The sequence below is a fragment of the Gobio gobio genome (genome assembly GCF_949357685.1).
Source record: "Gobio gobio genome assembly, chromosome: 5".
Taxonomy (NCBI): domain Eukaryota; kingdom Metazoa; phylum Chordata; class Actinopteri; order Cypriniformes; family Gobionidae; genus Gobio; species Gobio gobio.
Window position 1 is genome coordinate 23,543,789 of NC_137101.1, and position 13,873 is coordinate 23,557,661.

General features: G+C 38.6%; 1 protein-coding gene across 1 annotated transcript in view; it reads right to left on the bottom strand.

Moving 5' to 3' along the window:
* Positions 1–1,939: 1,939 nt before the first annotated feature.
* magi2a (membrane associated guanylate kinase, WW and PDZ domain containing 2a) overlaps positions 1,940–13,873 on the bottom strand; it is a 302,773-nt gene continuing 290,839 nt past the window's right edge. The window contains exons 22-23 of the mRNA XM_079817222.1: positions 12,690–12,828; positions 1,940–7,412 (exon numbers count right to left, since the gene is read on the bottom strand). Of these exons, the coding sequence (XP_079673348.1) occupies positions 6,715–7,412; positions 12,690–12,828 (837 nt within the window). The 3' untranslated portion in view covers positions 1,940–6,714. The remainder of the gene's footprint in view (positions 7,413–12,689; positions 12,829–13,873) is intronic.

Here is a 13,873-nt window from a genome sequence, read left to right on the forward strand (position 1 = left end):
AAATAAAAAATATTTAGTACAGTATTTTTCATTTACAGTAAATTTAAACTTCCATAACTATTTCATACTTTCATATTTTGAATTGCTTTCACTTCAGCAATAATCTGCAGAATGTCGTCTTTAAATGAGACCAAACTTTGGTCTATATTCCAAAGCATTCTTGAATTACAGCCCTTCAGTTTGGATAGTGCATTTTCATGTGTATTCTCAAAAAGGGGGGTGACAGTTAAAGGGCTAAAATAAAATGTATAAAAAAAACAACAACAAGCCCAGCCCAGGTGAAAGTAGCATAACACCTTACTTTCCATAAAAAGTAAATATTTATATATATATATATATATACACATACATATCTGGCATGACATTAAGACAACCTCCTTAATATTGTGTTGGCTCCCCTTTTGCTGCCAAAACAGCCCTGACTCCACCAGACCCCCGAAGGTGTGCTGTGATATCTGGCACCAAGATGTTAGCAGCAGATCCTTTAAGTTCTGTAAATTGCGAGGTGGGGCCTCCATGAATCGTACTTGTTTGTTCGGCACATCCCACAGATACCCGATTGGATTGCGATCTGGGGAATCTGGAGGCCAAGTCAACACCTCAAACTCGTACCATTTCTGAACCATTTTTGCTTTGTGTCAGGGAGCATTATCCTGCTGAAAGAGGCCACAGCCACCAGGGAATACCATTTCCATGAAAGGGTGTACATGGTCTGCAACAATGCTTAGGTAGGTGGTACGTGTCAAAGTAACACCCACATGGATGGCAGGAACATTGCCCAAAGCATCACACTGCCTCCGCCAGCTTGCCTTCTTTCCATAGTGCATCCTGGTGCCATGTGTTCCCCAGGTAAGCGATCCCCAGGGGTCCTCCAGAATGTTCTAAGGGGTCCCCAGAAAAGACAAAGCAAAAATGGATAAAGTCTACCAAACATTCTGTTTCATTTCTAAATGTTTCTCTCCTTTCTTGCCGTACAAACTCATCAGAATTGTATGTGTTTGTTTTGTATCTTTCTAGTGAGTTTTTCTCACTATAGTCCCCTTTATCTTGCTCACTGGGGTTGTAAGGCAGTTTTCTTAACGCAGGATGTATGCTGCTAACATACATTTATTCTAAAAGTTGCTTATACAAATCATTTTTAATTGAACATTTAATTGTTCTTCTTCAGGTTTATACATCCAACATTAAGTATAGCCAATTTAAGTTTGGAAACAATGTTATATTTGTAATGTCACACTTGCTATTTATCTAACAGTTTAAATGTTTTTTCATACATAAAAGTAGATGGATTTTAAGAAGGGGGTCCCTCATAAAAGATTAATCATATTTGGGGGTCCTTGGCATCATAAAGTTTGAAAACCCCCGGTCAAGCCATCACAATTTGGCCCTTGTCAAACTCGCTCAAGTACTTTCACTTGCTGCCTAACACATATCCCCCTGCCTGATCGCTGGTGTATATATACAGTATAATAAAATCATCATTCTGAATATGGCAATACACACTCCATCAGTTAGGTTTAGAAGAACTGCTGCCAAACATATAACATGCTAGAAACATAATAATCACTGCAATTATGATCCAATCATAAACTTTTTTTTTTGTAGCAGGGCAGATCTAACGTCAATTGAACGTAAATGTTCTTCAAGCCACTAATGCACCTGGTAATCTGACACTATAATTTTCACACATTAATGACACAGAACAACATAAATATCATGTAGTGTTTTGCACATTGACCAAAGTTCCAACTTCTGGAGTAACGCTTAGTCCTCTTTGTGTTTCTTTTAATAAACATATTATGTCACTGCTACCCAGCGTACACTTCATCTCCTTTTCGAATAAAGACTGTTTAACCATTTCTGGTTACATAATCCAAGTCATGCAGCAGGAAATCAGTGCAGAGCGACAATTAAAACACTCACAAAACACTTGCATTTTACTTGAATACTTTACACCATGTCAAGGTTTTATTTGACAGTATTTCAGTAAATATCATACAGTAAACAAGAGCTCTGCAAAAGTAAGTATATATCCATTGAGTTGCATTTCATAAAAATAGTAGCTCACTTACAGTTTTTGTGACTAGGTCATAGTACATAGTGTCATATTTATAATTTTTTTTAGCTGTACAGGGTGAACCACACTGTTTTTTAAGTACTCCACAGTGATACAGAGCCCATTTGGGGCATTGCGTTGCAGCCGTGGCTCCACCGATAAATCATCTCATTTTAAATCATGTTCTTTATCAGGTTGAATCATTTCGGTAACGTCTCTTCAGCATTTGGCAAACTTGAGACAAATCAAATGGAAAAGCAGTGCAATGCACTGACACTATTCTCTCTCTCTTTTAAACAAACTTGCTACTCTACAAAATGAAAACCCTAAGGCCAGAAACAAGTACGTGAACGCAAATGCTGCTAACTACGCGAGCTAATCAGCCTTTTTCTTGTGATTTGTGTTCCAAAATATGTTAGTATGCAATTCATAACATGACACGTATTCTTAACATGGCATTAGCATAAGTTAGCGTCAGTTTTCTCTTTAAGGTCAACTTTTGAAGCTTAAGTTTGAAGTTCATTCAACATTTTAGTAGCTAGCTAACAGCTAACTGAATGAAGGTGGAGTCATCAAATTGTCATGGACAAAAAGTCTGTTGTAAATAAATGTCACTTTCAAAACAAGCACATGACCAACTTGATTGAACCGGTTGCAAAATGGAAATCTTTTGCTAGCATGCGAAATTCCAGACTGGGTGAATTTCTATTGAAATGACTGGATTTCACCCACACAAATTTGAAAGGAAATGTAATTGTGACTGCGCATTTACAACACATGGTTCAATAGTACAGACATTTGAAGATAACTGTCGCCCCCTTGAGTACAGAGGTTTGTTAGCACCAGTAGTGAAATAATGGATGCTAAGGATACAAATGAGCATAGCCAAACATAGTGTCAGCATTTGCGTACCTGCGTAGAGTATGTTTCTGGCCTTAAGATGCCTTGTTCCTAATTCGTAAAACTCCAATAATTTTGTACCTTAAAACCAAATTCCTGTGTAACACTATGGGGAGATATTAAAGAATTTGTAGTGATCCAGCTCATTCTTATGCACACTAAATTTTTGCTGGTACTCTATGGAAAATACATTTGCTTTGACAATGTATGTCTGGGATTTCTAAAGTTGTACCGCGCAGAAATTAATAGCCACAGAGGCACACTCGCTTTTTGAGTGCTTGAATTAATTTGTCTTTATCAGAGAAATGTTAGCACTATCTTGTAATGACTAGATCATTGTCGGCTCTCCTTGTCATCTACAACAGTTGTCAAAGAGCATCAGTATAGAACCAGTCATTGCTTTATTTCTGTGGGAGATGAATATAATAGAGACGATATTATGACAATGGATAGAACGGATGTGGTCTTGTCTAGGGTCCTTTACATGGGAATTGGAGTTGACGTGTATATAATTATTAAAATTAACAAAATTATCAAAGAAGTGAGTAATTGTACAATATTTTTGACATTATTGCAGGAGAAATACACAATTTAGCACCATTGAGGTCTTGATGTGTTTGTTCTTTTTTTTTTTTTAAGTGAACTGTGTAATTTCTGTGTAAATTTTGGTCATAAAATTGGTTGAACAATGAAGACAATTGGCTGTGCCAATGCTGTTTTGTCACTGTTGGCTAGTGGTGCCACTAGTTGCACAGAAATGACCCATTTCACCTTCAAGCAATGCTGAAATGGTGAATTAATAAATGACAGTGACATTAATGGCAATGTAACTCACAAAAATGTGAATTATGAAAGAAAATTCAAATATACTGCAAGATAAGAATGTATACTGAGGCCCAGATGTAACCTAAAGTTTGTTGGGTTACGCTTCAACATTCTCGCTGATTACATTTTAAGCCCAGGTATTACTGGCTCTTTCACATGACTCGCATCAACGTTCCCCAATCCATTAAATTCTATGGAGCAAAGAATCAAGCTAGACTAGAGTATCAAGTCCCATTCCCGGCAAGAACAATAACTGTGCTAGCGTCCACACCAATGCACAATAACGTAATAACGCTTTAAATCACTTGAGCTCAAGTCAGGTGGATTCTGATTGGCTGTCAATGTTTTTATGAACTGCGGGGAAAAAAAAATTGTTCTTAAAGAGATTCCAATGATTCGCTTCTCCATTGGCTTTTAATGGATTCTAGCGCTGCGTCCGAAATCGAATACTTCCCTACTATATAGTATGCGAAAAAACAGTACGGCAACAGAGTAGTATGTCCGAATACATAGTATTCGAAATACAGTAGGCGAAAAGTCCCCAGATGACCTACTACTTCCGGCGAGATTCTGAAGTGTACATACGATGGACACTTTACTATCCCATGAGGCCACGGGAGACGATTTATAAATGGCGGTGAAGCGACGTAACTGACGTTGGTAGGTCACATGACAATAACAACATGGCGAATGTAGTAAATCCGGATTACATTTATACTACACACATTCATACTACATTAAGTATTTTTGAATGGTCATGAAATAAGTTCAAATTCAAATGTAGTACCTACTCGATTTCGGACGCACCTTCTCTCAATCTCTTTTCTCTTTTTCTTCACTTAGCTAAGTGAAGAAAAAGAGATTTAGAGACCGTGTGTATATAGTAGATACATGAAGTTACAGTATCTCCAACAGAGTGTCAAAGGTGCATGATGACAATCAGAGAAAAACGATGCATGACAGAATAACATACCTCTTTCAATTGCTTTCCCAATTTGCTATTAGCGAGCTTGTAAAAATCACTCTTTTGTGAAGAGTGCAAAGGGCATGATGTTTTCACAACAAGTTGAAGCCCTGACGTGAATCATGTGAAAGAGACTTACCATCACACAATATTTTATATAGGGAATGTGTTAATAAGCAAATCTTCATAGCAGGATTTTGAGAATTAACTTCCTCAGACATATTCAAAGAATATCATGGATGCACAGCATTTATTCTTAACAGTACTGCATTCTATATGTCTATTTAAAGACAAAGTGCTCCACAAACATTTGTACTCCCGTCAGAGATATCATTTATAAATATCTGCACTTCTCTTAGAAGACTGCCAACTCTATTTCTATCTATGTACGAAAATAGCTTTCAATTTTATATGGATATATCTATACTGTGGACATAAACCGGCCTCTCAGCTGATCTAGACACCAATCAGCATTCAGAGATAGAGATTGCAACGACATACTCATTCAGTTCTGGCGTTACTGTTGCACAGTTTCAACAGAACGATAGTCAAATTAATTTATAGCACCCTTCTTTTTTTGGAGCTTAAGGATTCTGAGCTCAAATAAAGCATCAAGTGGTCGGCATAAGGCAGGTGTGTCCAATCCTGCTCCTGGAGGGCCAATATACCGAAGAGTTTATCTCAAAACCTGCTCCAAAAAAACTTACCTGGACAATTCTAGTGATTCTGAAGACCTTGATTAGCTGGTAAGGTGTGTTTAATTTGGATTGGAGTTAAACTCTGCAGGACAGTGGCCCTCCAGGATTGGGCACCCCTGGCATAAGGCACTCTGCCCTAATCAAAACCTTTCTATATTTCATCGAAATCATCTTTGGCTCCTTCAAATTGCTGTGTAGACAAGTAAAAGGAGGATAGATTGAACCAATGATGAAGGTCAAAGCCCATTGGCTCCTTCAGAAATTGACAGAGCAGCTGACCAATCAGTGGTCTCAAGGGGTGCTCACACTGATAGTAATTTTCAGCAACTGAAAGACATTAATCATCAATGAGGGTTGGCAATTTGAAGTGACACAAGCGACCGTTGCCATTTCCTTTTACAGTTCGATATTGAGTTGAGTCGGAACACCCACTAGCAACCACTTGAGTTTAAATCGCTGTCAGTGGGAACACACCTTAAAGTGGAGTAGGAATGAATTCTAGATTACACTCTTCTAACTTACACCGTGTATGATGTCAATACTCCAGTATGGGGTCACAATGGTGTATAAAGACCATATTTACAATATGTCTCACATATATGTAGTCATATAATATATCTATTTCTATATTAATTTTACCAACCCTTATACAGACATCTGCAGGTCAGTCTTTAAGGCAGAGTTCCATAGTAGAGTGTCCGCTCATATAGAATCTGTTTAATCATATTCATTCTTCAAATACACAAAAACTGTATGTCAGGTAACTCCTTCAGTATTCTTCATTTTTTTATGAAAGTGTATAAAAATTGCTGTAGCCACCAGTGGTGGTTTAGAGTCAGTAAGTGGTTTTCTATGCATGTACATCTCTGAGTCTTGAGTGCTTTTCCCCAGCAGTTCAAACCAGTCTGGGTTTCTTTTAGCACGCTACATGCATCACTCATTCTACCGTGGTTCCATTTTTGGAGTGAATGCTTCCAGTTCTTAAGGTGGTGGGTGTCATATCTGTTAAAATAACTTAGAATAAAATATAAATAAAAAATGCTCTGTCTAGAAATGCATGGAAAGGTCTTTAGTGAGGATTGTGGGAGGGTGATACCAAGTCAATTTTAAAACACATCTCTACTAAGTAGAGCAAGCCTGTGAAAAGCAGAGCCCAAGCCCAACTTGTCCCAAAAAGGCGGATAATGGCCCAGTGCTGGTCCAAGAGTTGGCCGAAAGAAGTCAAAGCCAAAAGTAAGGTCTAAACTTGGGCCTGAGATTGGGGTGAGATGTTATCTGCTGATGGTGGAGGTGGCTGAGCGTAGGGTACTGGGTAGCTTGTCCGTACCAGGGATCTTCCAGGGCCCTGGGGATACAGTGGCCTTCCTGCCTGGTGCACTGTTGCTGGTCTTGGAGTTGTGGCTGGGACGACTCTCTTGGCTCATTTGACCTTTCTCTGGTTCCTTTGGTAGGGCTTTGAATGGCACCAGAGCTCCTTGCTGGTTGTTGCTACCATCTAGGCATCCGTTTCCCCCGTTCATATTGGTGTCAGTTGGGGAAGTTTTGGGCGAGTCTCGCTTTCGAGATGGTGTGTTGCTCCGTTCCCTCCTGCGCTCCTTGGACTTTCCCCGGCCGCTTTTGTGGGATTTGGGCTCTCCCGCAATTTCATCAAGGTATTGTTGCTGAACCTTCCCTCCACTAGAGCGGCGGTTGGTCCTGCTACTCTCCTTCTGCTTGGTCCCACCCCCAACTCCACCTGTCATAGCTGACCTCTTCCCCGCACTGGCCTGCTCCAGAGCCCTACTCTCTGGGCCTCTAGGACCCTGGGAACAGTCTGGACCTGCTGCTTCCAAGGACAATGTGTGAGGTGGGTCAGTGGGAGGGTTCACATGAGAAGAAGCTGATGGATTAGATAAGCTGTCGAGGGGTGGTGCTACTTCCGACAGACTTGGGGAGGCTGTAGTGTGAACATCCCAGGGGGCGGGACTATCTGCTGGGGAAACATGGCAACAGTTACATCCAAAGAAAGAAGCACAAATGGAAACACACTCACACACCAGAATAAAAAAGGTAACACTTTAGTTGAGGGTCCGATTCTCACTATTAACTAGTTGCTTATTAGCATGCATATTACTAGGATACCGGCTGTTTATTAATACTTATAAAACACATATTAATGCCTTATTCTGCATGACCATATTCTACATCCCTATCCTACTCAATTCCTACCCAATACATAAACTTTACTATTACCTTAAAAACTATTAATAAGCAGTAATTAGGAGTTTATTGAGGTAAAAGTCGTAGCTAATAGTTAGTTAATTAGTTAGTTAGTGAGAATTGGACCCTAATCTGAAGTGTAAGCAAAAAAATAGTGGAACCCAAAGCTAACACTGGCAAAGAAGTGCTAACTAATGAACATGAACCGCACAAATCGCATGATTTTTCTCCCAAACCAGTTCAGGGCAAACCCCACCTTGCAGCCGATTTAATTTCTCAATCACGCAGTCACCTGTCAAGAAAAGTTCAGACTTCATGGATTCAGTTCACAGTTCAGAAATATCATGGATCCGATTGTGACAAACAGTAATGCTATCTACCAATGCTACAATGAGGTTAAGGTTAGGGTTTAGATTGAGGTTAGGGGATAGTATTTGTTTCAGTGTTATGTCGACACTGACCAATTAAAGCATTAGAATTGGCTGTGCGGCAGGGTTTGCGCTGAACTGGTTTGGGGGGATGAAAAATCACACAAACCAGACTACCAAAAAATTCAATGGTATTACAATCGTTTTTTGCAGATGGTACAATGAAAATGCTATGGATTTTGGACCTGTATTATGATAATTCCACAAAGTATGTTGGAGTACCATATAAATACAGTACCGTGGTAAATATCAAAGTACTATGGTATTAACAAACTTATAGTATCAGTGCATCTTGGAATGGACACATCACTATATTACATTGTTTACATACTATACAAAACCAACCTCCATTACTGACAGGAAATGGGATAGTTTTCAGCCAGTAAACCAGTTTCATATGTGTCTACTGGGTGTGGAATAAACAGGTTTTCCCAATGGCTTTTCCTGCTATTCGCCTCCCCACACAAACACTTACACACATCACTTCATACCGAGATGCTTATATTGGAGTGACACCCACAATCCACAACCACAACCCAAACTGAAAGAGGGTCAGCAACCTTAATATTCTCATTATACATCCCTAATCCTACCTGTCACCGCAGATATTGCAGGATACACTGAGGACTGCTCAGGTTTCTACCAACCTATGCAGCACATATGCACCCAGGTGGCCATTTTAATGTGTGCTATCAAACAAATTGGCTGGGACTTCATTTCAACAGAAGAAAACAAACACTTACACACTTACAATATCTTATTATCATCAAGCTTCAAGCGCAGGGAAATATATAGCAAGAGTGAACAATTACGTATCATTGTAACTCTGCTAGCCTTTTCTTACTCTACTGGGGTACATTTTCTCTCATTTATATGGCCCAGGTGCAGCAGAAATCACTGCCCTATAGAGGAAAAAGATGAATCAAAGCTCATAAAGGGTTTTCACTGTGAAATAGAAGACAGGTATGGAATATAAAACCAGAGGCTGACACAACCATCTCATGATGGCTGTATTTCAGCAAGGCTTTTGTGGCGCCACAGAGATCGCAGTGGGATACTAAACGCATGAGAAGAGATGGCCGAGTGTGAGCGGAATTCAAAGACAAGTGTGTTAGGACTTCATAGGCGTTACATTTTCATCACAATGGAGAGTCAGTTACAAGAATGTTAAAGGGGACATATCACGGAAATCTGACTTTTTCCGTGTTTAAGCACTATGATCGGGTCCCTGGTGCATCTACCAACCCAGAAAACGTGAAAAAGGACAACCCAGTAACTTTTTGTTTTGGTCAGCCTTTCTCTGCAAGCACGTGAAAAAAACGAGCCGCTCAGATTTATCTCCCCTTCAGACGTAGGGAGGGGATCTTCTTTTAATATTACCATCCCTTAAAGGGTTAGTTCACCCAAAAATGAAAATTCTGTCATTAATTACTCACCCTCATGTCGTTCAACACCCGTAAGACCTCCGTTCATCTTCGGAACACAAATGAAGATATTTTTGTTGAAAGCTGATGGTTGAGAAAGGCTTCAGATAGGCCTCCATTGACATTCAGTACATTTACACTCACAAGACCCATAAAAGGCACTTAAAACGTTGTTACAAAGTCCATCTCACCACAGTGGCTCTACAATAATTTTACGATGCGACGACAATAGATTTGTGCGCAAAAAAAAATCTAAATAACGCCTTTATCCAACTTGTTCTTGTCTTCCGTGTAGGCCTCCACGACGCATGTGCGAGAATATGACGTAGATCCGGCGTTCGGACACATGACCCAGAAGCGATTTGTTTACAAGCAGAGGAAGACGCGCGTATCTAAGCTGTTGGATTCTACATTGATCGTGCTTTAAGTCTCGGCATAGTGCTCAAAACGGGCTAAAGTGTGCATTCCATGGATTCCTGAACGCCGGCGCTACGTCATATTCTCGCGCATGCGTCGTGGAGGCACACACGGAAGACAAGAAGAGGTTGAATAAAGTCGTTATTTTGATTTTTTTTTGCGCACAAAAACTATTGTCGTCGCTTTGTAAAATTATTGTAGAGCCACTGTGGTGAGATCGACTTTGTAACAACGTTTTAAGTGCCTTTTATGGGTCTTGTGAGTGTAAATGAACTGAATGTCAATGGAGGCCTATCTGAAGCCTTTCTCAGCCATCAGCTTTCAACAAAAATATCTTCATTTGTGTTCCGAAGATGAACGGAGGTCTTATATTATTAGCTAGTGATATAAAATTAATCAATGTTTCGCATAAAATCGCAATGATTTTAATGAAATTTTGTATTAGTCCACTAAGGGCCAGATTTACTAACAACTTGTGCCAGCGCAATACCTCTTTTAGCATTAAAAAACTACCGTCAGTATTTACTAAAGACACGCAGTGAAACATTTTCGCTTAAAAGGCACGGACTGGGTTATTTTTGCAACTGACCTTATTACATATGCATTTGTAGGAGTTTCCCTTTCAGACGCAAAATTTATGGGAGGAGAGTATTTAAATTAATCATGCAAGAGGATTTACTAATGTTTGCGCCATTATTTACTGCCCCCCCCAACTTACTAAAAAACTGTAACTGTAAAAACTGCTAACTTGCTTTATTTTACAATTTTTGGTAAAATATATGCAGGTAAGATGGGTGTTTATTATTATTATTTATAATTATATTGCAAAACATAATATACAGTGCAAAATTTTTCTCCAACAATGGCCAATTGGTCGAAACAATGGTTTCTCTAATTAAAAAACATCACACTTTTAAGCCATTTCAAAGCAATACATATTGTAAAAGTATATTTTTTCGTTACGACCCCTTAACAGACAGTTTAAAGCAAGTTAACAAACTTTATTAAATGTTCTCTGAACAAACTGATACATATGCCGTGATAACCAGTATAGTCCTTCAATCAAGGTCTCTTTCTCAGACCCCTTAGTGTCTTTAGTGCCTTAGTGTCCTAAATTTATTGTGTTTATGCACAATATAGGTGCTCTATATAATGCATCTAAAGTCTGAATGCTAAAACTAAGACTATCATAATCTTATTTTAGGAATAGACAAGTTACATGTGAGTTACAATCATGAACCGATTCAGATACAAAACCACACACACACACACACACACACACACACACACACAATCAGACAAGTGAGTACAACTAACCAATCCAAACCACAGCACTCCAAGAAAGAATGATGGACTGGTGTGTTAGAACGCATGCACTCTATTACAAACCGTGTCTTTAGGATGGCCCATTAGGAAGAAATAGGGGGAGCCATGGTTGTCACTTTTCATGCACATGGAGAGACTGGAAGGTACCATTCCTATAAGAGGCGAAGTAACAACCTAGACCAATCATTAGGGTTAGAACAGCAGCCACAGGCTAAGACAGTATTAAGATCAGTGCTGAGATAGTATTCAGTGAGGAAACTTGAGAAAGGAAGTGAGAATTATTCACTAACAGCCAATAACATTGATGAAATAGAAGAAGACTAGCTACACCTGCATTAATACCAAGAGCATGCTGTCATAGTGTTGTGTTAGCAGGAAAATGGAAGGATTTTAATGTATTACAAAAATCATTTTGGGGTTATTAAATATTAGTGTACAAGAGAATGATTGTTTTTTTTCTCCATTGCTTTGGCTCTTGAATTAGATTTTTCTCTGAATTATCTTGTTCTTACCAGATTTGAATTTCTTATTCGTTTTATTCATTTTGTACATGTTTTAGCACATGTACAAAAGAGTAAGTACAATTGTATACAATTTGCACAATAACTAAATGCACAGGACTTGCTGATCAAAACTGATGAAAATTTAAATTGTCATAGTCACACTCATCGATACAAACTTTCTTTCATCATGTGAGCCATCACATGCAAAATGATCATGTATATTCCATAAACATCTATCACATGTAACACAATGCTACAAAATTAATGTACTGTATACACACAAATGCTCATTCTTTTTCTATTACAGTATTGACCTCGCCCCGTAAACTGTTGAAATCTGTATCAAAAAAAGATGTTTGTGAGTTTGATATACAATGGCATTCAGCTAGACTTAATATTAAACTGATATTCTTGTATAGTACTGTATAATAAGCAGGCAGTGTCAACAAACAAGTAGAACAGAGTTTACTGCCATGGGGTAAAAAATCAATTTTGACCAGTGTGGCTCACATGATGACAAAAAAACTTTTATTTTGGTGGCACTGGCCAATTTAATAACACATGAAACAAATCATAAAGCAGTTCTGGCAATTGCACACAGTTTAGAGAATGTAAAGTCAAAGCGATAGAGGAAAACTGTAACTGATGGTGACCTCCTTCTAAAAGTACCTACATGTACTAGAAATTCCTATGATCATAAAAAGATCATATGAAACCTGTCAACCAGACAAATTTCGCTCCTGGTGTGAATAAGTCAATGCATTATTTCACAACATATGAAAAGTATGCTAAATATTTTATGCTATACACATTCTATGCGTTACCCAATAAACCTCTTCCAAAGATGAGGTAATACTTGATGGTTACTCCATCTCTTTTGGGACCTGTAACCTAACTGTAGACAATTCTAAGCAGTAAGGTATGTGTTCAGACATTCGTGTAAACCTACCATACTCAGGGACCTGCCCTGTGCCTCTCTTGAGCAGCAGGCGAACTCTACGGCCACCCGACTTTATGAGCTCAATAGCCCTAGCGTGGGTCATATCCCTCGTGCTCTCCCCATTTATTTCAATAATCTGATCACCAACCTGCAAAACAGACAAAACATGGCTATTATCTCTGTATGAAAAAAGCGTTTTTGATGGAGAATCCATCCTAAACAAACATTCAACTCTAGAGATAGTATTAAAATACCTAAATTTGTGAAGATAGATGTGCAAATTCACACACAGAACAGCATAATTATTTTTCGACAGCTTTGAATTGCACCCTCTCTGGTTTTAATGACATTATAACTATCATTTATTAAGGATAATTATTCAGTAGGATCAATATATGTCCATAACTCATGTTGGTTAAGCGCTAATCAGCATTAGCAGTCATGAATGAGATCGAGTACCAATTAATTTCAGAATTAGCATGACTGAATGAATGAATCATGGGTACGAGGCTCCTACGAGCTACTCTATTGACGCTCTTCATCAACTGTGGATAAGGTGGGCGATACTGAGGATAAGGGACTGGTTAATTGCCTTTCCTTGATATAAAGGAAGGCAGTATGGTCAATACTAATACTATGCCCACCAAGTGACTAGTCAATCAGTGGGATTTAGATTTATTTTTTATCATTTATGTTATATCTTAATATTTTTAGCTGTATTGTGGTCTCAAAATTCATCTTCATTAAAGCACAGCCATCAAAGTGCCTTGTGTAACGAACCCATCGCCTTCAACAATAGATTTCAAGACAATTACTGTCAGACTGTCATATCATTTGCTGGGAGCAATATTCCAGTTATTGTGCATATTGTGCATCTATAGGGCTCAGTTTGTGTGTGTGTGTGTGTGTGTGGGCTAAGATAGTTTTGTGCAATAAAAAGCTTACAGATTTTTAGCCTGTTCATTTGTTAAATATCTGTCCGTTTTTGCCATTTTTTAAATGTTATTCTATGTTCACATACAGGTGTCTTGGTCTCCCACTGTTACATTTTTTAAAAAGGTCATACAGTCAAACCAAAAATTAATCAGACACCAGATTTTTTACTAGTAAGTGCAGGGCACTATAGTTCATTTATGTAAGTGAGGATAGCAAAATAAAGTAAACTGCGACATATTATACACCCACACATTATT